The 26,793-nt window shown below is 43.2% G+C and overlaps 1 protein-coding gene and 1 long non-coding RNA gene across 3 annotated transcripts in view; one reads left to right on the top strand and one right to left on the bottom strand.

The window, feature by feature from the left end:
- Positions 1 to 26,793, top strand: part of Pkc53E (Protein C kinase 53E) — a 214,868-nt gene that overhangs the window by 91,885 nt on the left and 96,190 nt on the right. Inside the window, exons 1-2 of one of the 2 annotated variants that reach the window (XM_022849287.2) lie at positions 13,590 to 14,103; positions 14,228 to 15,711. The exons of the other annotated variant lie outside the window; for it this stretch is intronic. Of the exons in view, the coding sequence (XP_022705022.1) occupies positions 15,647 to 15,711 (65 nt within the window). The 5' untranslated portion in view covers positions 13,590 to 14,103; positions 14,228 to 15,646. Of the gene's footprint in view, positions 1 to 13,589; positions 14,104 to 14,227; positions 15,712 to 26,793 lie in introns of those variants that run through there. 2 annotated transcript variants of the gene reach the window in all.
- On the bottom strand, positions 12,387 to 13,560 carry LOC111269583 (uncharacterized). Its single transcript, XR_002685839.2, has 2 exons — positions 13,236 to 13,560; positions 12,387 to 13,023 (listed from the first exon to the last, which is right to left on the bottom strand). It is a non-coding gene; the product is annotated as an uncharacterized LOC111269583 (long non-coding RNA).

The raw sequence follows: 26,793 nt of genomic DNA, 5'->3' as shown, positions 1-26,793 counted from the left end.
CATAGGAACTATTTTTTATAATCACAATGGCATCTACGTCGCATCTGTGGTTATTTTCAGTTACTACCACTGGCCAGAGCGAGTCCACGGTACTAATCAGATCGATGTAACTTCAACGAGAAGCCGAGGTAGAAATTCCTTTATAGCATCGCTTTCTAACTACCTGGCTGCGTTCCCTTTTAATTGCCAATTCGAAGAATTGCAATCGATGTTGGTTTCAACGATCCAGACGTGTTGTTCGAAATTTCCCGCGCTCTTATTTAACGGCTCACATGTCCACACGCTCACATATAACCATAATCACGAAAAGGTAGTAATGTTTTTGTCTCAACGTTTACACCGCACAAAAAATATTCTATCGTTCTTCTTGTTCAACACGAAAGCAAGATCGGGAAGCCGAACGATCATCAGAGATAATGCCTCGTAGCTGTTCATATGTCCTTCTCTCCAGCAGGGGTCTTTTGTAACCGGTAAAAGGCTGCCTAGAACAGTTCTCCTTCCCTGCACTCTGAAAGAGATCTAGCCAGGCCCCTCATGATTAGTACAGTTCGGAGCAGCTCCTGCATGGAAATTGTGAGGTTCTGTCGTTGTTCCAATTCTTCTTCGTATGGCTGGCGCGGCAACATTTCAAAAGGTGAATAGACGTAGCGAGACTCGTTAATAGCAATTAACCGATATGTCCTTTCGAAGGATTGTTTTAGTTTGTCTATGGCTGCCTGCAGCTAGCAGCCGATTGCATTCATCTCAAAATAGGCCTGGATAAGGCCTTAACGGGATTCAACACCACTCGAGTTCAAGGGTCTCTAGTGCCAAATCGAAAATGGGCGGATTATTGTATTCGTAGTACAATGAGATCCTTGCATTGTTCCATTAGTTGCTGCCCGTATTCTGTATATGGCAGACAATAGATGCAATTAATTTTGGGTTTTCTATTGTCATGTTCGTCTGGGGCCTTTTTTTTTGTAAGAACTGGGCGGTCGATCTGCCTACTCTGCTGATGCCGCGTGTAGGCATTGGGAAATAGTAATAATAGTGGTTTGGGCCTTATTTAGTCAATAGGTCGTAGTGGATACGACAGACTGAGAAGGAAATTCAATTGGTTCGCTCGAAGTGCGGATTCTTTTGTGTCGGTTATTATCCTGGGTGCTGCTACAGCTGAATAGACTGAGCGTATAAATCTAGTAAGAGTGTGTGATTTCCAGCGATAATTAATAAAGGTAGTTATTATATTAGGGGCTAGATTCTGTGGTAATAATATTATCGAAAGTCATCATCAGAACTTTTGGTACTAACTAGTCGAAACGTATTTGAGAAACATACGTAAATTGCACACAGATAAACCATTGGTTCTATAAATGTGACTACTACGCCGTCCATTGCCTCGATTCTAGCCTAGAATTGCGTGCAGTGCATTATGAGACTTTACAGGTAACGTGACAGCGATAACGAATAATAACAGAGACACGATAACTCTAATGGAACAATCATTTTTGTTCCTCATATGTTTATACGACAAGTATACAAACACAAACATATCGATAGCAATAATTGGATTATTTAAATGCGTCTGCACGAGTTTCAATTGGCCAATGGGCGGCGTACGTCCTTGGTCAGTACAACACGTCACAGCTTCATAATAATTTTGCAAGACTCATCATTTTGTCACACGTTCCTCACCGCCCATTTCCGAGCTGAAAACACCACCGTCCCACATTATCTTCTAACGATTGACTCACTGGACGACTTTAGTATATTTAACTGGCAGCGCTTTTATTATCAGCATGTAAGCTAAACGCGCTATTCGGCAGCGATGTCACCCTTAACGTTCACTCGTTCAAATATAAATAGATCAATGTCTAGAGAAATACGGCTAATTACGTTGCATATAGTCGTCCACACGTTCTCGATTGCTATTCATTCAACCATTGTTAGTATTATTGAGGTTTCGATGCTGACCCTCCACGATCCATCCCTCAGTCGAAAGGCAGCTGTATTTCTGCCAGGTAATCAGCTTTTATAGGTTCAATGCACTTCATCTTCAAAAACATCGGCCCCACCCCTACGATCAGAGTTGGTTCTCCGTGGGAAAGCGACAGACGATAACCAGTCCCAGTTAGCTATTGCTTTTTGTTCTCGCTGTTGTTCTTGCCCGGAATCAGCTCGATATCCTTGCGCTGATGCTGCAGACCTCCTGAAAAAAAACTCCCCACATAGCACTTCGCTTTAGGACATTACCAAATAGCCGCATTCCACCACTAGAGCGCGTATGTATGCATCAGGGGCTTGTACTACCTGTTACCTGTCGAATTGCATACGTACCGTCACACATACCGATGTACGAACGCCTACGAGGCGCGGCACTAATGGCACGCGTCCAGGTTTGCTAAAGCCGCCGGGTTTTAAATCAGTCACATGTAATAGTCTCACCGGCGCTTTTTTGATGCAGGAGCAGCAGATCGATTCCACGCAATTAAAACAAAATCGTTTACGATGGTGACGGCGACAGTAGAACCAGTGGAAGCTATGCAAGGCCTATGTGGAGCATCTGGCACCACGGATGCCCATGGTTCCATTCAGCCGTACAACTGTATTCTCAAACATGTTTGCAGCCCATCTCATGTATTTTCCTTTTTGGCCTCCTTCGATTTTGCTATGAAGAGTTTTCCGGTCATAGGCAGTTTTTCAAGTGAAGTCGGGAAAGACGGAAGGGTGCAAAGCATAGATGAATGGAAGCTCTGTTGCAAGCCGACTGAATGCGGGGCGCGAGCTGCGGCCAGAGGCAGTGCCAGCACCAACGGCTGATGTCACTGTGGCGGGTTGTATGCAAAGCTGCGACACAAACGGAGACTCTTCGTGGTGGCATGCCACTACAAGAGGTCATTAGCCTGGAAAAATTAGGGAGGGGGCATAGTCGCTGCATGGGCTAAAACGAATCCATTATTTCGATTTAGAAAAATACTCTGAAATTTTTATGAATCATGTCAGTGTTAAGTTTTCGTTCTCTGAGCAGCTTATTCCTTTGTTAAAAGCTTCCGACATTTTCATAATCCTTAGTTGATCTGCTTTAGATGTCGATACGGTGCAGATTGTTGTCAAAAAACGAGTAACTAAATTCGTGCATGCCAATGAGACTTTTATGGTTTTTGCATCTTTAATGGAGTAAGTGACTTCCAGCGTGAATGTATATATATGTACGAAGGGTTCCTGTACAGAGATGAAGGGTTCCTGGTTTGAGTCGATGAGATCAATTATAGTTAATTAGTCTCCCTTGTATTATAACTCAGTTTGCGCTCACTTATACTGCACTTCCTGTCCAGTCTACGTCAAATAGTCCATTTCGCCGTGTGTCATGAAAAGTAAGCTACAGTTTTTTCTTCAGGTGTAGCGGGGTACAATTCGACCCCGGTTTTTCATCTGGATATTTACTTTCCCTTTCTACCATCATCGATTGGATGGATAGACTAATTCCATTTGTTGTAAATACACAATAGCAACAGGAGCGTATTTATTTAGAACTCTTCCCATCCAACAATCGAGTTCTGCCCAACAATACTCTGCGATTCACTGAAGTTCCTCGTGAAGCCGCAGCTCTACAGCCGTATAGAGTGCGGTCGTACATTCATACGAGGACGTATCGCCGTGGAAATGCCTATAAACACTTCATACGATTAAAGACCGGGAAAATCAAGTGCTTCCGGAAGCAACAGCAGGGGCGACGCCAGCGATAGTGACGGCGCGTAGCCCATCGAAAAAACGCCAGATCGTCTTAGACATTGCAAACACGTCTATATTAATGTGGTCGTATGCTTCAAGTTCAATCAGAGGTCGCCAATAGATCGATATCGCATTATCTATATCGGCAATCTGAAACTGGCTATCATCAGGAGAAATGATAGACAAGAAGTGAACTGGGCAAAATTGATCCGCTATGGGGCTGTGCAACAGCGGAAAGCAAGAGTTTCGCCGCCGTCGCCATCATATGGATTCAGCGACACAAGGCAAATGTTGCCGCCTGCCTATGATGATAAAAACTGCGTATGTCGCCTGCTGGTTCAGAGCGCACCCTTCTGGCAATTAGTTAGTCGGCCGTCTGACCACTGGCAGGATTTGTTCGTAATAGATGATAGTGACGCAAGGCTACTCTGTCCTAGACAGGATTCATTGCATTTAGCGGAGCTTGTTTACTTTGCTCGTTCACACACAATGACAATTCACGAACGATGAGCTGATAAACCTGCCTCTTTTTTTGTCATAAACAACAACAAAACCCATAAACTCGTCCAGCTGTTGCTTATATTCTTGTTGTTACTACTTCTGGTTCGAGGCTTGTCGGCCTTCGACACTCTTTCTATCAGGATATCGGGAATTAGATGCACAGGACACCTGCTTCCATATGTGCAGTGCATCATGTAAAAGGCGGAACAAAGCGTTGTTTCATGAACATCTTTTCTTTCTGCCTTGTTTTGTATCGCGTTTGTGTCCGTGGAACCCTTCTCATTGCCAGAAGAATGGATCCTGAGCAGCAAAACTTAGTATTAGCGACAATGTTGATACCGTTTTAGCGGCTGGATCATGGAGCATACTCCGAGATTGAGCGGCTACGGTGACGCGTTGTTAACACATAACAAGGGCTTTAAAGTCTATGTTCGCGCTTGACGGTTAAAGAAGAGTCTCCTGAGGCTAAATTAAGTTGAAGGTTGGAATAAGGCATGGCTATTGCTGAAGTCGCCTTAAGTTGACAGTATATGCTCGCAGAAATTTCCGTCTCTCAGTATTATTGAAGGATATCCTCTAAATTCGGCTAAGACAGCGATGTCGGCAAACGATTTGTATAGCAACCTTTTCATTTTATGGCGGCCCAAAGAAGCACGATTCATTTGAGTAATTCTGTGGATTTTCCAGCGGACAACTGTCTCGCTGCGTTTTAGCGTGAGCGACGGGCACTAAATTCAAACGACTTACTATAAAGCCAGCACCTTGCTGAGATTAATACGGTAATTCAGCGGTAAAATGTTACGTCGGAACAGAACAGAATAGAGGAGAGGAAAAACGCATGCATCGTTGATGAAACTATAGTTAAGCTAGTTGGTAATAAAAGTACCCTCTTTAGATCCTGCTGTAATGGCTGCGAGTCCGTCTGATCATGACTTTAGTCCTGGTTCAGCGCATTCACAATGTGTATAAAACGCATACAATACTTCGTGAAGTCGGTGAAGCTGAAAACTACAATTCTTAAATCGTCTGTTATGAAAACGATGCTATAGTACGGACGTTTCACGCATTTGTCCTATTTAGAAATGGCTTTTCAGAGTAATCACCGTCAATTTGGTTTCCATAGAGAAAATCTTCACACACCAACGGGGTCTAAAGAGTTTGCTTACTTAGGACGAGAGTAGATTCCAAGTTGTTGACCTACCCTTGACATGGCGTATTTCAGGTTGGCTAAGCAACGGAGTCATCGTTAGTCCTCATACCAGTTAACCGTGTAGAGAGGAATATTTCATGCTTGATTCCATCTTGTGCTATTTATGAATGATACGGCAAACCTTATACGTCATAAATACGTGTCGTTGTATTGTCGACATCATAGTTGATTGATCTATACAGGCCGCCTTCATATAGTATTTCTCCATATATTGATACTGGTCCGCTAGGTCAGTGTTGACATTTTTGAATTGTAGATGATACGATCTCGAGAGCGAGAAGATGGCAGACAAAGGGCTCTGAAGTGTAAAACGGGGCTCAGTTTCGAACTAACCACATTTAATTCTCATAAATCTCTATTTAAACACCGCCGACCTCTAGCCGCTTCGGGTGCCAGTTAGTTCGTTCTTAGAGCAACTCAGTGATCAGTGACCGTATTGAGTAACCTATAAAAGATCAGGCGTAAACATCCAAGTACGTAAGTGTATATTTCGAAAAATCCACCAATGCTTTGGTTGGACGCTGCTTTTTTAACTGTGAAAAAGTAAGAACTGGGTTTTTATTTTGTGTCTTTGAAAGGCACCAAACGAAGACCAGGACAGAAAAAGCTCGGCGATTCGGCCGGGTTTAGCTTAGTAAAAGTGAAGATTTCGTAGGGTTATAGTATAGTAAGTAAACATCTGCATAAACATCAAAGCGCAAATCATGGAAGATTCTACTTGCCGCTTCTACTCCGATATCGACTATACTGAATCAACCTGTAGTAGATCAAAAACGCAGGTTAGTACCCCTTCCATATTTACTATCTACCCCAGTGGGCTCTTGATTTGCCGAATTAGAAATACATTAATCGACTTCCATGCTATATAGTCTAATACACATTGTGTCGTCCAAACCTATTTTGATGACCAACAATTGAAGAATTTCAACATGTTTTCAGATCATGTTCGAAGCCGCGACTCATTCGAACTGAGGTTCATTCAGTACTCTTCGTACCGAATTCTTGGCCCGCTATAGTCTGTAACAGGAAAAAGCATGAAATCAGATATAACGTTAACATTTCAAATAAGGTATTCGTAGGGGCCGAAAGGAAAGCCCAAGCGTTTTGCATGGGTTCAATTAATCAACTCTGAAGTTCTTCTGGTAAATACAATACTCAAATTTCTATCATAGGATTTCTCGTTATATACAGAGTTTTTGCTGTTTTCATTCAAAGCTTTAACTGTTCGAACTGTGGAGACGGAGAACCCAATTTATATATTACAAACTTCCCAATGGCAGGAAAGGACACGAGTTTCTGAATCTTGTATAGTAGTCATATAGTTGTACTTCGGACGGTCGCAGTCGTTGCCCATGACCAGATTTCTCAAAAGGTCCTGTAAAAAACACAGAGCAACACTATCGGAGCGAGAGCACTCACTTGGTCACCCACCAGAGCGCCATCTCCGCAGCTCGTTGGCAATGAATCGATTTGTCGGCATGGATTCAGCCTGACAACGCGAGAACAAACGATTTCTGAGTAGAGAATTTAGCATGGAATCGTAGTACCGATTACTTTTTGCGAAAGGCAGACAGCAAGTCTCAGCAGACAGCAAGAAGGCCTTAAGGCCATGGGAACCCCATAGTATTATACCAATAATCTGTTTACTATAATAGCGCGTCGCTTGAATTTCACGGTAGAAACAGACGTTACTTTGAAGGGCTTTGTTCCTGCGCTTTAGAGAAACTATAAACGTCTTGCCTTCATGTCTGGAGTGCTGGAAAATGATGGTAACGTAAAAAATAAGTTAGACGATTTCCATGGAGCATGCGCAAAGTCTGTTAAACCTCGCTCCTATATCCTATGTGTACAAGGGCCTGTAACTCTGGAAAGTTAGCTACAGTAAGCAAAAATAACAGGAACCATAATAATAATAATGGTAATAATCAGGTGGTAGTAATTGCGATTGAAAGAGCGAGAGTTAGGAACGACTGAAACTTTCACTTAAATAAAGTTGAAATGATTACAACACCCGGTTAGGACGTTGTGGAGTAAACTAAGTTATACACGCAGTCTACGTTCGTACTAAAGTCATGGAGTAGTCGTAGAGGAACCAATAGAACGGCATCCAGCAAACCTTATTACGAAAGATAAGTAGGGAACTGAGATTGGCTAGGCCGTAAACTCAAGACCTAATGGGTGATGTGACAAGCGGTTTTCCAGATCTCACTGGGAGACTACTGGTTTCTGTTCAGCTGATGGCGTCCTTGTAATAATGAAGTGCATAGTTCAGCGAACAGATTCGTTCGTCCTAAAAATTAGGTCACGTAACCGTTTAAAAGAGACAGGACGACGATATTGAGGGCAGTAGAAACTTTTCTGCTTCTGAAAGTTTTCACAAGAGACGCTCCCTAAAGCGAAATCACGTGCTATCGCAGCTAGAACTATTGATGCATCTTTCCGTTGCCACTTAATACACCAAACACGGCGCATGATAGCACGTATTTTTCAACGATTTTTATACCATAATACCGTTATGCGTGACAGTGACAACCAAACTGCTGAAAAGTGTTGGTCGCCCTTAGGGGACTACCGTTTGACCTTAGACCTAATAAGCATTTTCTGTTACACCTAGCAATAGCACGATAGATCAACACAGATATTTGAGGTATCCAAATCTAAGCAAAATTGATGGTGTTGCCTATGTTTGCTATTTACTTATATCATATGGCATTGACGAAACATTTACAAATAATAATAACACCCCTCTACTCCTAATGGTCCAAGTAGTAAACATGTTAACAAACAATCGACGAAACGAAGAAGACTCACAATAATATCGGTGCATTGATTGTGTTTTTTTGTTTATAACTTACATTAATACTCTCATTTTATGACTACAAAACTGCTGTACCTATGTACACACACAATCGCTCAAATGAGCCCCGGGTGGGAAAAGCCGGAAGATTATCTGTGCGTTCCCTGAAAGGGCAATTTGTGTAAGTATAATTCTCGATATCACAAGGTACTCTCAAACATGAATCGGGGAACTCCTATATGATTTAGAGCTGCTGTCGTCGTTGTTCTTTGCATTACGGTTGAATTATTAAAGACATAGATACGTCATTGTGTCTCGTATCTCAGAACGCAGTCCAAGCAAACTACGCAGCTCGTTCCTCTGATGCTGATGTTTTCGCGCTTGAAACTGGCGGAGCCGTCAGTTACTCTTACATGACGAATTTTGTTTTTTACCTTCCTAATAGGCCTTTGTTTTACTATGTTGTATCTATCTGTTCAATTTCTGTTTGCTGAGCATCTTACGTACGCTATGAATTCTGTTTTTTCAGCTAAATTATGTACACACTTTGCACAAGTATGTCCGTATCTCAGTTCGGTCAGTTCTCGAGAAATCTTGCAGATAAGTACGTTAAGTTAAATATGTTCATATATGACATGTTTGTCAAGAGACTGCTCGCTTTTCTTGGCACAGATTCACCATTAACGTTATATTTTTATCTGTGTCTCTTAAAACGGAACGCTTTACCACCTGCTAGGTCTTATCTAAAAAGTACAGCTTTGTGTTTGTTCATTTCAAGACTGATTGCTCCTCACAGCGTTCATCGAACGACAAGCTAGGCCTGTCTGGGTTCATTTGAAGGATCAAGCTCCTAGTATGCGAAAGGAAATCAATGCAAGCGGCACAGCAACTTTTGAATGCGGGAACGGAGCGCACTCTAGTCTTCCAAAACAGGGCGGGAACAAGTGGGAGGGCAGTGTTCTGCGCCGGAGTTCTCGGCAGCTTCCGTCGAAGCTGCGTGTTATCACTGGCCCGCCCGTCCCCCTAAAGCAAACTCAAATATAAGCACGGGCAACAAATCGTACGGTCATGAGCAAGAAATGCAGCTACCAACTACTGCGTTTAACGGATTCCCAATAGACAAGCTTACCGTAGACTTGCGGCTTACTGCGACTGGGATTGCTCGGAAATGTGCGAGTCTTTGGCGCTTGTGGGAGTGTTTTCAATATACGATGGTAAAGGTGGCGACTGGAGGCTCCTGAGGGCTCCAACTAGATTGGCTTGCTTTGTTACTTTTTAGGATCCATTATTAGAAGGAGGAGGTTGGGATAATCCAAGTAAACGACAGGTTACCCCATAGTTGCTACGTGGTTGTCACTGGGGGGCTGCTAAGTCGCATGTTAGAAAGTCGATTACAGCATGTTATTTAGGGGAAGGCAATCAATGTTAAGACGCATCTTATTGGAACCCAAAATGGGAGCTTCTATGGTTGCCTAGAACCGTCTGCAGTGATTGATGTGACAACAAATACATGGCTGTGATTAGCTTAGAGGAAACTATTCCATGTTGTGCTTAACGGCACAGAGCTTCTTTTATTTAAGGGCACGCATGTGTTTAATATTTTGGCAATTTTTTCTCTTATACTTCGGTGGGATGTTCTGAAAAGTCACTGTGAAATCACTGCCGATGTGGCAAGAAATGAGAGTCTTCGTTTGATGTTATGGTTTTGCTCTGCATAAATGATTTTACGCTTTGAAATCTGATGTGAAACACTTGATACGCGCACGCCTTTTAAATGCTTCCGAATTTTATATCCGGTACCGCCATTAGGCATTCCATCGGACGGCTGACTCCCTGCACTAAAGAAAATGTGCCTATGTGCGAATACGAACCTAGACCACCATATATTCCTAAAATAAGAACCCAAGTACGTTACCATCTAAGCTAAGCATTCAAACCAACCAAAATCGACTAGCTGGCCCGTTGCCTGTGTTTCAAGTATCAGCTATTCTTTTGGATAGATTACCAGCTGGAAGTATAGGTGACCGTAACTGTCCTTCTCCACCTTTTTACCGGCTAACAACGAGTTTTTTTTTATCGGCACGTATGAAGTTCTGTTATAACACGCATTATGTGCATCTACCGATATAAGAGCTCAAATGGCTTATTTGATCGTCATCTTTTCCGGGTCCTTTCTTCGACTCTAAGGCAAAATTTAAGGCATAGTATGGACATATAGCTGTACATACGCACGCGGAATCCTGCTCAATTCCAGAATAGCTGGAGTTCGTTTTCACACTTAATTGAATTCGTTGGGACCATGATATTATGTTACGTCGTCCGCAAATCAGCAGCTATTCCCTGATTCCCGTCTGGAGTAGCTGCCATCGTCATATGCCTACCATAAGTGTACCGAAAAAAACCATTAACGCTTAGAGGCTCAATTTGTATGATGGGATAAAGGGGCAGCACGAAAACATGGAAAAGACCGAGGAAAGGTCGAGGCCGTAGCTGAAACTGAAGCCGTTGTGGAACTTATTTTACTCAAAAGTAGCCTGCCGAAGCGTGAACTAGCAGGCGATGCCCGTGCAAGCTCCGGCGACGCATAAGTTTCTCAAGCCGCGATGCTACCACACTGTCGCCGAGCGTACAGTTCACAGAAGACCTGTGGTGATAATAAGCGGGGTACAGAAAACGACCTGCTATGCTTGAACTACCCTGACTGTCCTAGGCTAACCATTCAGGGCGATATTCTTTTTCCCACTTCTGCCTCAAACCGGAACCAATCACCCGATTTACTTCGCACGAAAATACGTCTCGGATCCTGTTGCAGACATAGCAGTAGGACATACAGTGAGACATTGCATATAAATTGCTTTCCAACGTCCGGAACAACGAGGCAAAGGTTTGAGTGTCCTATTAAGACTTGTAAGGGATCGAACTTAGGGAACTGGAGTCGAACACCTTCCCTTTGACTGTTTTAACAACCAGGATCTCGGTGTGTACGCGTATCGGGCAGGACTCACGCACACACCACAAGCAGATACTATCGTAGGAATTTTTCGGTAACGAATTACTTGCGGCCTAATTCGACAATTTTCCGTAATTGCGTATTATAATTATATAACATGATACGAATAATTGTTTTTCGCTCTAAGCTTAATAACAACAATAATAATCAATAAACAGCTAGGTGATATTGTTGTAGGTGTTGAAAATCATTTGCTAGGCCGATAACAACAAAAGCAAATATAGTGACCTTTTTTCCATATGTTGTACGTTTTGGGATATTATCAGCTATATATGAAACGTATTATGTTTTAGTTAATAGTGCCATTATCGACAACTGCGTCTGACTAGCGGAAGCCAGCGACGCCACCTTGTCCTTGTCGAGAGCGTGGTGTCAACCCGTCAGTCAAGCAACAAAGGACACCGGCGGGCCTTCGTTATTGTTGGCACGAAACTAGATCAGCTGTCGACACGGTAAAATTGGTACCGGGTGGGAAAGTTATGTTGCATATCGAGGTTATTAAGGTAAGTGAATTACCTTAACTAATCGAACTTCGTTAATTTGATTACTTCAGTGATATAGTGTGTTATGCGTCATTGTTAAATAAATAAGGGAAAAAATTAGTTTCCAGCCAACAAAATCCACGTAGATTTCGAAAATAGCTTCCTTCCAAGCTGATATGTTGATAATAAAAAATCATGTGAACTACCCTTATATTAAGCTACGCTGATACTGAATGGATGCAGTTATTTCATGTATATCTATGTATGGTCTACAGAAAGTCAGATTTTTCCAGCAGAGATAAGATGAAATATATTTTTATATATATATATATAAAAAAACTGAATATTTTTGCGGGTTACTACATCCAGGGAATATGGAAACCTTCTAAAAGTCCACTGATTAAGTTGAGACAGCCAAGCGATGACAAGTTTCTCTGGTGGTCTTCCATGCTAACCGAAGTCATCTATATCTCTTAGTGCTCTCGAGCGTAACTAAAGCATCTTTGCAATATATTACGGTCAACATTTTAGAGCATCTAATGATTTCACCGTGTGTGATTTCCTAATTCCGAGATTCTGCAAAAGTCGACATTCATTCGAAGTACTGCGTAAAAATGGCAAACAGTGAATACCTATTTGCTCAAGTGTGTGCAGGTCAAGTTCAATTAAGCCTGATGTTGCGTAAATGCATACCCCTATATTTATTTAAAAAAGAAAAAATAGTCACAAGAATGAAAGCATCTCCTGGATGAGTCCACGATTATGGGCAATTTACGGATACTATCCTTGCGACTGTCTAGACGATTTTTCTTGCGTATGGTCCAGATTCTAATGAACAGGAATGATAGTCGAGATCGCCTTCCAGGATAGAGGCTGCCGCTTTAAAATGCCGTAACGAAGAGGTGTCGTAGGTCATATCGTCGGCCGGAAGCGGAAGTCATCAATGGTTGTTCAGCGCACAATCCGTCTATTTACCGATGCCGGCCTGCAAATATCCATAAGATAATGTCGCATATATTCTAGACGGAGAAGCCAAAATTTTGACATATATATAGGTCGAAAGCAGCCGACTATAGCGCTTTCAGTTTACTGTGTTCTTTCCGACGTCAGTAGACACAACGACGATACTAATCTCGACGGCCAGTATCTTTTTCCGTTTGTCTCATCGTGACCTTTTCCTAGTGGGTTGTCGGCGAGAACTTCGGCTGGTGGGGCTGTGGCGATTTTCGAAGCGGGCGGTACGAGACAATCCCCTATGAACACGACATACTGAGAAAAAGGGGAGAACACAATGGCGACATCTGCCGTCCTGAAAAAAAACCAGAATAGTTCTATCGTGAAATATAACGTCTTCATTGATGCTCCCATCAAATTTCAACCACCCAGTAGCGGTTTGCCTACTGAGAGCGAACGGGCTGACAGACAACTGGGGCGATCGGACAGGCATGTATACGTTCTGTATATTACATCTGGGGGTCAGCTGATTGTTCAACTCCACTTGCGAATTCAATAATTAACTACCGTATACAAACACAGCCACTTGTCGCTCATTGGTCCGAACTTGAAGCGTGACCAGCGACGCGAATGGACATTCACAGCAATCCCGTTTCAGCGGCAGCGCTTATCTCAATAGCTAACGCGTCTTTTCGTTTGCTTCTCCTCATCACAATGTACGTTTCCCGTAGTCTCCTTGCCCTCAACGGCCTTTTGACGCCGCTGTGAGCATCCTCCTTCTCTAGCAGTGACGTCTACTCTGCGACCGGCAAAAGGCATCATCCGTATTTGTCGTGGCATTGGCGGCCGCCGTCGCTGCCGCCGCCGCCGCCGCCGCCGCCGCCACAGCAGGAGTTACCGTAGCGTTCTCTCTACCGCTGTTTCGTACCGATGCTGGTGAGAGACGAAAGTAATAATAAAAGCATCATTGCCACTGGCAAGATCATAGGGTGGGACTAGCGTCATTTGCGCCAGCAACAGGCGTCCCCACAACAGATCAGACAAAGGTGATTCGCGCTTGTCGCGTGCGCCATCGAGCGGCCGACGGAATAACACCGAAAATCGGTGAAATCACGCAGCTGAACAAGCGGACAATCGGAACGTAGTCAACAAACGAGGAGTGGCCGGCGCTCTTGAGACTGCAGCGAGATATGTAACAGTGATAGAGACGACATTTCGTGATGCCGTTCGAGCGAAGGAAAACGTCAAGCTGTTACTAATGCTACTTCTGCTGTCGCTATTGATCTTACCTATTTGCTTCGACGATCACTTTCAGAGTAAAAATCCAAACCAGGAGTTAATCTGCTTAGCAGCTGGCCACCGTTCTAAAAGCCTACTATAAAGCAGCTTGCCTAGCACGTTTCAACCCGGAAAGCAGAACTGTTAACGTTGAAGGGTGCGTAAACATGAAAAAAGTGGCCGTTATTTACTATTAGCAACAGTCTTTTACTTATCGTTTTGTCCTGTTGTAGAGTTTAGGACAGAGGCGCAAATCGGTTACCGTCGCGTACTCATTGCAGGGAGGTTGCCGCTGCTTGTGGATCGATGTCGCGCCTTCATTCGTATTTGGTCTAACGCCAACGCCAACGCTAACGGACGATCTTCTCGGCTGAGAGAGCTGTTGCTAAAGTAAATAGTTTATTGGTAAACTATTCGATAGGGAATCAATCATCGTTGCCGTTATGGGCACAGGCAATTAGTGGAAAGTAAACGAAGGATCCGCATGCATGGAGCGATTCGTTGCACGCTGTACGTGTACTGTTAACGCCGTTGCCGCGTCGTGGCTGGCGCGTGACGTCGAACAGTGATTGCAGTGAGCGTGTGTGCTCGATTGAAGGAAAGTCCAGCTGATAATCGGCGGTAGTAACGGATGGTGGAAACGACGCGACGGATTATTTTTGTCATATAGGATAATTCGTTTTGTGTTTTTTATATCTCTTGTTTTTTCTTGTTAGCCCGCTTGAAAAAATATCTAATAATACAAAGGGAAATTTTTGTTCTGGCCACAAGTACAAGAACTCGGACGCACACGTTGTCCACTATTATTAATGCGATGGCCAGAACTGTCGCTGGGTGTGAAGTGTGAACCTTCCTTAAGGCTATGGGATGGCCATAGCGGTATCGAACATCGTTTTTGGTAACAAAAAGAGCGGAGAAAAAATTGTTCTTTTGGTCACCGCGACTGCTTCCGCTGTTTTTAAGGGCTAAAGTGCAGGGTTAGTGCAGATGTTACACTAGCCCGAAGCACAACGATATACTGATACATCGGTCATAATTGTGTCGAATAATAAAATTCAGAATCAAATTGTAAAAAGCCGCGAGAAGCTGAAGGAGCCGGCAGAAGCAGAAGAGCTGTTATACGCGTGAACTAGTGTTATTTTTGTTGTGCCTTATTTGTGCGGCAGTGATAGGCGCTGTTGTTGTTGAGTTAGAATTTTTCGTTGTCTGTTATATAATATATTATTTGATTGGCAATTGTAGAAAGTCGGAATCTCGGCAGAAAATCACACGGTGTTATGTCTGCGTTGGCAGAAAGTCAAACATATATGGTAACGGATATAAAAAAGGCCCGAGATGTACGTCAAAACGTGTATGGCCTTATTGAAGTTGGCAGGACGAACGAACAAGAACTTCTGTTTGTTCCCTAGACAAAATTCGATCAGTTTAAAAGAAATTGATGTCAGCCTTTACACGACAGTCTACGACGCAATATTATATATGGACTCTGTACGGCGTGCGTGCATCGCTAAGCGTACCTGTTGATCAACTTGGTCATCTTACTGTTGAATAGTGCGCCAATCTACCAGCTAATAGACCCCGTTTATGTGACCTGTGACAATCATCTGACCTCAACTTGATTCTAGTTCAATGTGCCCCCGGATATATTGGGTAACATTGTCGCCATTAATTATAAGGATAACATTTAGTACCGATTAAAAATGTCAGCGATCGAGCGGACTTTAGTCTGGCGTGAAGCTATTAAGTCATTCGTGTTCGGTCTCAGGTAGGTCGGTTTTGAGGAAAGGATGAATCATTGCTATTGTGTTTGGTGGCCAACCGGTCTGCACTTACCAGCTATCCCGATGAAGTCTGCAATACAATATTGTCAAAATTCAAGATTTTAGAAGTCAACTTTCTGGTCACTGGTGAAAAAATTCTACTCCTATCTGTAATGTACTAATTTATGATCAGATAAGATCTCTTTTAATAAGTAATCACAAAAAGGTACTTTTTCGTCTAAGAAGTTACTGTCCCTGGTGCCTCTATTGCAATAAAGATGTTGACGACGATGTTTCTTAGTGTATACACTAGTACAATTCTCATATGAAATTTCTATAGATACGGTCCATGTGGAAGAAAACTTTCGCCCATACCATAAAGTTACTCTGGCTATTTGACATTGTGCCGAAGTTGTTTAAGTTGTACTTCATTGCAGAACTGAGTTCTTTTCTCAAGTTGGCCTCCTTTTCGCTAGCGTACTCAACTGTTAACGAAAAACATGGTTCATTTTGCATCAGATAGCCTATGGACGAAAGTTGAGAGAAGCGTCCTGGATTGTCCTTTTGAAAATGCAGTGCGGCTAGACAGTAAGTAAGCAAACAAGCTGTTTCGCATTGACCACGGATGCACGGCAAAAGTAAAAGCTGCATTTTACAAAAGTAATCTATTATTGCTCTTCATTGAGGATATTTCGTACGCAATGTACTATGCGCACGAAGAGCTCTTACTTGTTTCTCTCCAGCCAACGATAAGTACCAACCCTGTTAGCTTCTCGTTCCTCTAAAGTTCTAGAAGACCGAACGAAGATAGTTTGCGAAGACTAAGCCAGGTCTTCGCGTGAATCATGCAATACAAAATAGAAATAATGGACCATATCTACAAAAAAGGAGAAAATAGTACAGTTTATAAGTAGCATCGATTTTCCGTATCGACTCGACTTTTTTTTAACCACGTTTTTATTTTTCTTCAATTTTCGACAGCCGTTCGATTTGTAAGGCGTTATTGCAGTCTGTAGTATAGCAGGCTCGCGTCAACGTATCCACACAAAGTTTAATGTTCAAGTTACAAGAACATATCACACGCCCTCGTTCCGTTCACTGCCACTCCTTGTCGCTGTAAACAAGCCCGTGTGATCAGTAATACGGACATCGCCATACATTTCACTTGAGAGACCCGTTCTCAAAAGATGCTCACTCCAAATACCAACAACCGGTCCGGATATTATTAACTGCATTAGTTGTTTAATTTACTCAAAAACAACTATCCTGTAACTGTCACCGCCCAGTAGGGCCTGAACCGGCCGATCCCACCGCAGTCACTGTCGTGGCAGTTGCGTCATGGTGCAAATGGTTTTCTCGCATGATGATCCAGTCGATAAACACGCTGTGCCTCAGCGCGTCTCAAACGACGAGGCCTGTTACATTTCACAGCGGGCCTTCCTCAAAGGTGACTTTTTCTTTTCATTCAGACACGTCGCCTATGGCAAATTTCCATGGCAGAAGAATATATTTGCCTTCGTCTAAACAGTTTCCTAATACCGAAACTACTTTACTAAATTATCTGTTGTAATCTCGAGCAGAGATCGACAAGTAACGACGAAAATAACGTCAGCATCGTTCGTGTTAGGCTCAAATAAGCGTTGTGACAAAAAATGGATGGCTCAAAAATAAAAATATCAATACTTACATATTGATATCGTACGTGTCTGTATATAGATACTGCTGGCGTTACTGGCCCCTGCGACAAAGCTCTGGATAAGTGATAGTTCCGCTAGTTATGCATGACCACCTACCTATACGATGTGCCCTACGAATACATGATTTCTAGATTCATTTCTATGCACAAACTTACGTAAAGATATCCTCGTCGTCTCACCGTCCCTTCTTCAACAACACCTCTTATTAGATCTTCTAAACATGTTTCTTATTACAAAAAATTGATCTAACCATTTGACCAATCTGAATTGTACTTTTGTTGAAATCCAAAGATGGGGGCCGACTTTGAATGAATTCAATAATTGCAATAGTCTAGCACATTTACTGCTACGTGTGTCTGTCCTTTTTATCCAGGATCACAGTGGTCACCAGCATAAATTATATATGTATACCGATAACTTTCACCCGCCTATTTGCGTCCTAGGATCTATATATAGTCAGCCATATGGATCTGTGCACAGTATGAGTTGACTTCGTTTTCAATGTTTACGGTGCATCGGCTTAACACGAAATGCGGGGTCATACATATAGCCTGCACATTCATTCAGGTCTTCAATAGATCACATGTTTACATATAGTTCCGTGTAAGAACGATACTATCGGCACCTTCGCGTCGTGTCTGTGTTTTCCACTCCGAAGCAGTCTTCCTGTATTTGTCCATGAACATTTCTAAGTAAAGCATGGTAAAAATAGAACCTGGTATGGGGGCCTAGGCGGCTGGCAGTTGCGTTTCAAGGCATCGAACCCTGACACCGCGTGACACATGTTTCGGTAGTGTGGTGCTATTCTATGACATAAAGCCGTGTTTCTTTTCTATTTACACCGAATCAAAGGCAGAACGACAAGGATTTTCCCCACACTTGCTGGTGCTTTTTTTTTTCCAACAAACACGACATAGTACACATATGCCATTAAGACAATTCGCCAACACAAACTGGCCTGCAATGAACTCAAAGATATGCCCGTAGTCCACTAAGATCACTCTCTCACCTCTCATAAAGCCACCTTTAGACGTTAGGAAGTGACAAGTTTACCTGTTTTCGGAGTATTTTGTTGGTGGTTACAAACAGTGATGGACTGACCAGGAATCGAAAGGTTGAATTAACTATATTTAAAGGCCCGAATGGCTGTTTTTTCGGTGTACTGGATTTTTAACGGCATATCTTTAAACACATATGCAGTATTCATGCACTGCGTACTTAGTGTGATGGTCATATAGTGATTGCATTTGTTCCTTTGCCCTGCCTTACTTTTCCTGCATTTTCATGTAATCAGTTACTATTACTCCATTGTTTAAACACATCAGCGGGCAACAAGTGTGTATCCTCAAGCGAAGCACTATTTGAACTCAGTATATAATATATACGCTTGTCAAATGTTCACTCAACTGAAAGGTTTAGTTTATACATTACTCTATTATACACGCTTCCTTTGTTTGCCCGAATAGTCTACAGGCATATCTATCTCTATTGGCGGGGGGAAGAGGGGGTCAAGCGACAATGATGACCGATCTAGCTTTTGATTTCTTTTAAACTTGTTGATGTAATGATCGAAATTCATGGATGTTGTTACAATATCATTTTCATCTAAATAATCATAGGTAACTCGCAATTGAAAAATCGCAATTTGTATTATATTTATAGTAAGTCGTGAACTCGACTTCGGCATGTGTCAACGGCCTGTCAACTGCCAACGTTTTCCTATTCAATAGAATTTATTTATTTATTAGATTTATTAATTGCTCCATCTGTTTGTTTACAAAACTTACAAACTATAGTGTGCTTATGGTGAGCAGTCCGTATGACATGTAGATGGTTAGAGGTCTGAGCGTTCGTACTGACATCCGTTATGCGCTCAGGTTCAAGCCCTACTTTTTCCATAATTGAAACGTTAAGAATCTCAGAATTTCTAGAATATATGAACTTCTGCAAGAAGAATCTACAGAAGTGACGCAGCTTTGTTATAGGCTTAGAATTACGAGAACGTTGAGTGGTACGTCTTCTCGCTGCAATATGATTCGTTCAGCTCGGGCTCCGTGTTAAATTTACAGAGGTGTGTTAAACTGGGCAATCGACAGGTAGCGGCGTTCTCGTAACGTGACTAGTATCCATGTAATATTTCATTGGACGTAAACGGTTTATCATATCAGAGTGCTCCCCCGCGTCGTATTCAGAAGCCTTTTTTCAACGTAACTTCCGTGCCCTCACCAAGATTACCCCCATGGCTCTTAATACGAGCGAATTCACCCCATGCCCTCACTATACGCTTCACAATTCGTTTACGATTTACATACGCAAGGTTTGACAGATTCCACCTGCGATTGCCTATCGCAGGTGCCATGTGCTAGTACTACGGGCAGGCGGGAAACGGCAACCGATGTACACAAGTATGGAAATAGAGAAACGGCGAAAGGTAAGCGGGGCGAGAAAATAAAGTAGAGTATCTCCTGTTACGCCACCGTCGAGTTCATTTAAGGCGACCAAGTTCCTCCCTAGGGGCGCGTCGACAAGCGTCGAAGGCCGAAGCCGGTGATTGATTCAGCGCTATCAACGACGAGAACGAGATGGACAATATCAATCGCTGTCTCGCGAGGAATCAGTTGCTCATTGCGAACGCTAACCTAAATTACTACGAAGGAAAGAGGCTGTAGAGCCAATATGGCGCAGCGTCGAAGTTTAATTTGTGCTAATCGTCGTCAGTTAATTGAGGCGATGATGAACTATTTGTCTCGCAGAGACAGTAGGTAATAGGGCTCAAAAGCTAAGAACATTTTCTGGAGATATGAAAGGTTAGTTGACCGACAAGTGGGGGTCCGGTTTTAAGGCTTACGCTACATTTCTCATTGTCATCCACATTGGTCACCACATTCAGCGCCGTTCCGTATTGTAACAGCTGCAATCGATAGAGCATTTTAGGGAGCTTGGCAGAAAAAGCGGTTAGAAGAAGACAAAGAGGCCTACCGCCGGCCATACGGTGGACGACTTCCGACTGCCGAAAGGCGTTCTCGTTTCTATATCCACACCGACACGAGTCGATGACATGAGCAGTGGTAATACCGAAATTCTCTTACAGGAAGTATGAATTAGGGTTTGTGGCACGCGGATAGCAGTCATTGTTTAACTGTTAGCAAAATATGGATATGTATATATGCCTAAGTGAGACCGCTGCTTGAAAACAGATTCCGCTATAAAGTTTATTATAATCGTAGCAACGATTAAGAATTGAGTAAATATCTAAATGTCGAGCGTGTTCTGCACAATAAGCGCATTACTGAATATCGAAAGAGCAAAAAAAAAATCTGCTTTAGGTACTGTCTGTGTAAGATAAAATTCGATTTATTTACCTAAACCTTTTGAGCTTAATTCTATTTTTTATTATCATTGATATTTTTATGTTATTTACTTATTCAGTTTTTCAAGCGGCCTAACATTTACACGAGAGTTTGAAAGCTAAGCTCAATTCTACCTCTAAGTGACGGAATAACTGCAAGGAAATAAACGGTAAACGGGAACATCGCGACGACTTAATTGTAACGAAGGGCGCGGGTTACCGACATAGCGTCTGGACCACACAATACAAGGTGACCAGAATGCAATACAAGAACCAGGCCAGCTCAACAGTAAAACAGAATTGCCCAAACAACGTTATTGTATTGCTAAAACAGGACAATATGACAGTACCAAAAAATAACGGACTAACTCGAGTAATGCAGTAGACTCATTGTTAGTGGCTACCACACACACACACACATATATATTTTTTAGCATTTATAAAAACATACAGTGTTTATGCTTATTATACTTATTAATTAAAAAAAAAATAAAGTATTTATGAGCAACACAAGGATCGTAATGAGAAGTAGTGATAAGTAAAATGGCTTGATGAAAACTAAGGTACAAAGCTCCTGCAACCAACTCAGACCCAGAAAGGCGCAATGTTTGCTGGTCTAAACTAGCTTTAGCTTTAGAAAGTGTTTGAGCAACGTTGGGTAACGTATTGTAGGTTTGGTGAGAATCAGGTACAAGAAATAAATACGCGGGCAGGCGAGGCCTGATTTTCATAGATAACATTAGTCGAATGTCGCACACATTGGAAGTAGTCCGTAACCACGAGGTCATTAAATGCCATATGATAATATGCGAATACAAATGCAATTTCCCCTGAGCGTTCCTAGTTTTTCAATCGCGAACCCCATCAAAGTAGTTGCTTTTTCGTACACAGGACAATCATTTCGTTGTAATACACTGTCCTGCAGAATTAACTAGTTCTGGGCTAGGTACGGGCACCCTGGAAAGATAGTTCCCCAGCCCATTATGATATTAATTTATTGACAGATAAAGAAAAAGACGATGTCGGATCGGAGTGTACATTGATATATGCATGACTGTAATTTTATATCTGAACCCTACACACTCACGTAGACCTTTCTATCACGGGCCGGTTACACTATATTCCTAGTACCCTCATACTGAGTACGAGACCTACTTCTTGATATATTCTTATGTATATTTGGTCAATATACTGTTAAATGTCGCTATATACGAGATATTAGTAGCGCTCGACCCAACAAAGTGCAAATATGCCGAGATGGTTGCGCCGGCCCCTATCAGATAACTGAGGTAGCTAAAATAAATGTTTTGGGGCACCCCGCTGTATTTTTGCCGAACATAGAGTCGATACGAACGCCGTCATGCGCCCGACAGATCGAATCCGTCCCTTTTGCTGTCTGTCTCAGACAGACCGACAGAAGACGTTCTGCAGCTAACTGAACTCTACTACAGGTACGTGAGTCTCGTAACCTGCCATCGGCCTTGACCTCTACAATGGTCATAGACACATGCCCCTTGCCTGTTCAGATTGCTGTCTAAAGATGTACCCTTGACGAAGGTGGCCTGACGGATAAGGCCATGCTAGCGATGACTATGAAATCATTAAATCGTACGACGCACTAAACGCAAGCACCCGAGCTGGTCCTACAAAAAGATCGTGCTGGGGGGTACAATTGTAATTTTGCTTCACTTCGTTTAATTTATAAATTAACTAGCGTTAACATGCGACTGTATCATTGGGGACCAGCGGAGAAAGCTCTAAGTTGCTTTGATTCACGTTAATTATGCCGGGAAAAGTTAATGCTACCTTTACTGCTAACCGCTATTTTAAAGATAAGCAAAAAAATGATCCGCTATACATGTTAAGGCTGAGGCTTTTTATCTCGTGAATAATGGGCACGCACGGCTGTTTAGCATCGGTTGAGTTCAGACGATCGATCCTCGTTAGGAATCAGTAAAAGGCAGACTTTAACCCGATGCGAGAGACATCGAAAATACATTGTGTAGAATGTAACGTTGGATGGGCTCTGGATGAAAACAGGGTAATAAGTAAGTAAAGAATCAATCGAATGTACTATGAAAATTAGACGATAAGTTATAGACGATAAGTTATACTAATTTCAAGTGCTGTACTGCTACGAAGACTCCCAATAGAAAGTCTTCCGCAAAATTAATCCTTGTAGCCAACGTATCGAATATTGTACGACTGTAATAGGGGAAGGATATGGGTAATTCTCGTTAAAATTTTAACCCAGTGACTGTCTAACATGATGCTATTTTGGTTTTATTGCAGGCAAGAGAATGTGTCTCACTTTGAACGCGAAAGATCATAATTCATCCCTTTTACATAAACCATTATTTAGTTAGTTACTTTAAGCATTCTGAATGCAACAGGTGACATACAAAGCGAAATGTTCAGTGTAATAGAACTGATAATACGTTTATAAAGTATTCCGTTTGTTTAGGTAAACAATGATTCATTTATTCGTCCAATTTGTGTGGCTGTTGACGAGCGCGGTTTCAACATGTATATGGCTACTTTGTTCTTTTCGAATCCAACAAGGATATGAGGATCGGCTAAGAGAAATTACTAAATTACTGTCTTTCCAATGTCGGACAGCCGATGGCCGACGTAATATTCAACAAACTTTTAAGCCTTCCTTTTGGCCTGCGATAGTAAGGCTACTCTTTATGGGGCGACGTCGAAAATTTCGACGTCCCCGAAAAGATTATACGTTCCCTGCACTTTTTTTATCAACGAATATACGCTATAGCTCAAAGCGATCCAAAACTGTTCACTTTCTGTCTTTGATTTCCCTGCAGCCAAGGAAGAAAACAGATACCTGCCGTTGGTCAAAGCAAACCTTGGCTTCGCTACGCCTAAAAGGATCTTACAACGCAAGAGTTACGCTTTCCTTGGATGTCTGAAAGGACATATGAAGGGGAGCTGCCAACCAGATTTCTATCTACCGAGGCACCCCAGCGATAGTTCGCGGAGGGCGTTCTCCGAAGCCTTCTAGCGAGAACAGAGCGGTTGCCTGAATGCGCTGGTGAGTACAGCAGCGGTAACCGCCTTTTTCGGAAAGCCGACCGATGGCTGGCTTGGTAAATCACGGCCAGGGCATACATAGCATGCAATAGAGACGAGTTAGGGCATTATTTATGTTTGAAGAGGAACCAGAGTGGGGTGCGAACCTTGCAACTCCCCCTGCATCGGGTCCTCCCAGGTGCTTTCAGTTTGCGGTGCAAGTGGTTGCGGCCTCCTTCGTCTCGTTTTTTCAGTTCATCCTCAGCTTTCTCAACCATCCACTGCTCTCCTATGACGCATGTACAGACAAGTGCTCAGAGACATTATACGGAGAGACTCACAGAACTACACGGGAAGACAAGCAAAGGGAAGATGGGACAACGGTTCGAAAGCTTAAACGCGGTTAAAGGGACCCAACGAAAGCTAGCTTCCGGGGCCCTACCAACGGCCGACAGTTCTTCCGGGAGCAGGACAGACTGCCCTTAGGACGTTTCGTACAGATCGCTTACGACGACGCGCCTCCTACCGTTGTTACTGCTGAGGTATAAATAGAACTGGATTTAACACATTCCTTCGACAGGTGTGCTCTATTGAATTAAGACTTTGCAGGGTAAGCCGGAACATGCTGACCAAATGAGCAGACAGAAGGCAATCAGCAATCCTTAATCCTGCAGGCCGTTGGCATTTACTGCACTGAGCGGCCTATCATCCGGCTGCAATCCGTTTTGCTGGCGTGGGATAACGCAGAGAAGAAAAAAACAGCCAAAGGCAGTGCACAGGCACCGGTAAGCGATTCTGGGGCAAAAACATGGATTTTCATACAGCAACATGCATATGAACAACCCAGTGACCATATGGACATAAAGACACAGTCCCGTACAGAAAGTAACGTTCTCGGTCAAAGTTTCGCTCTTGTCAGCTAATTAAAGCGAGATGTGACAGCGGGAGCTCCAAGATGTGGCGAAGAACTCTTTAAGCAGTGGAATTTGGAATGTGTCCAACAGCGGTTTATACTATTTGCTTTAGAACCAGTTTCGTATGGGTCTGTCGTCCAGTAGTTTGCAAGCTGGCCTAAATACAAAGCAACAAACTATCGTAACAAAACGAAGTTATTCATCATGGCCGAACGGTAGGAGCGGCACAGAGGAAAAGAAGCTAAACCCAGCGTGGGAGCACTGTGTTCCATCTGATGGAAAACTTGAAAGGAATCGAGAATTGGAAATCCTGTGTGAAAGCAAGGATTTGGCAAAAACTACAAAACCGTGCTTGGCGCTTTGCTACGATTTGCTATTGCTCCACTATTTAGCTAGCAGTATATCTCTGCTAGCGGGTTAGTGTAAAAATTAGATTAGGCCAAGTGGTCTCCGCTGCCTGCGACACCCAGGTCTTCACTAGGCAGACCGCTCTTCTTTCGTAACCAAGCAAGTCTCTTTAGGAGTTTTCGAAATGGCTACGAAGCGGACCGGGTCGCGCAAAACCCATGTTGGAACCACGGTGTAACAAGCAGACATCACTTCTTTGTTTTTGACGGTTCGATCTTACTGCTTCTAGTTGCTTACTTTGTTAGTGATCGGTAGTTATCCTGTGGCCGACTCCCGGTTCGTGCCAGTCAACGGCGGCATCGTAGCCCATTGATCGCCCATTGATTGGTGTTTCGCCCCTATGCCTTCAGCCTCCCTTTCCAAGCAGCTTCCTTAAAGCTTCTGCCCCAATTTTCCTCGCCTAGAATCGCTGTGTTCTGTTGCCTCATGGCGTGGCGCAGCTACCATAACTGAATCAAGGCACTTGCGCCTCCTATTTGAGGGTGATGTGAGATGCAAGGAAGGCACAGGAGGCGACGTGACTTCTACCTGGTTTGTTACTTGTCTCAACCGAGATGGTGGTGCCCAGAGCCGGCTGGAGGACTAAGGGCTGCTGATACAGGGTTTAGCCTGTTCGCGCCGCCGCGCTACGTTCGACTCCTCTTAGATGCAATCTTTTGGCTGGCTGTTCGGATAGCCAGTCAGTATGGCAAGGACGCCCTACAGTCCCACGGTGAAGGCTTTTCCGCTCGTTCAGAGTTCTAGACGGGGTCATCAGATTGTTGTTTGCCTTCCTTACTGATTCGTTCATGAAGCAGAAAGTGCTTTCTAATAGTACTCGTTCAAACAGTATCCATTAGCTGCCGAAGGTGCTTGTCCGCGTTTCGATCGAAAACCCGGTTCCCGTCACAACCGCAGCTGTTTCAGCTGGCATCAAACGGGAGGTTTAGGTTCCTATTAGCTGCTTTGCGCGCTGGCTAGCTAGGAAAACGTGTTTTCATAATAACAATCCCGCTTACTTTCAGTTGCATATCGAAGGGAAACAGTGAGCTCGAGTAAGGTCTCTATTATTTTAGGCCACCGGCGGTGCTTGTGAAATGAGGCTGGCTCCACCGGCCTTCTAACCTAAAACGCAAAATGACAGTAATGAAAGGATAGCATGAGAAACCGAAGTGGGTTTCCGTCGAACGTGCGATCTCGTAAGCGTTTACATAGACGACAGCTTCGCCTCGTAGGAAACATACCAACATTTGCTCCCCCAGAGTGCCCACTTCTGTGCAGGTATTTTTTAACAATGTCAACAGGTACGTTCAGGTAGCAGTAAAAATTTGTCGCCGCTGTTAGTTGCTAGCTGATAACTAGTCATCAGTCGGGCGCATAGAACAGATCAGGGTCTCGAGGAGACCTTCAGCTTACGTATTTTTCAAGCAGTGCAGAATGTCTGTGTTTTTTTTAACCGAATCTAAGTAAAGCCATACTCCTGGGCGGGAGCGTAGTCTTGTCCTAATGTGAGAGTACTGCTACATCTTTACTTGTTGTCCAGGTCCACGCAGGAGATCTAGTGGTTTGTAGCGTCTGAGTGTTTACATTGCCCCAGCAGTATGCTGTTTCCATGCGAATATTGCATTTTAGAACACATTCTTGGCTATTGTGTGCCCTGATGCCGTACAGGTTTTTGCGCCAGCTGACTGTATCGCTGATTCGATGCTAAAT

Source organism: Varroa jacobsoni, unplaced genomic scaffold, assembly GCF_002532875.2.
Source record: "Varroa jacobsoni isolate VJ856 unplaced genomic scaffold, vjacob_1.0 scaffold_1398, whole genome shotgun sequence".
NCBI classification, from domain to species: domain Eukaryota; kingdom Metazoa; phylum Arthropoda; class Arachnida; order Mesostigmata; family Varroidae; genus Varroa; species Varroa jacobsoni.
Note: the sequence above shows the minus strand (reverse complement) of the source record. Positions and strands in the feature narration are given on the sequence as shown.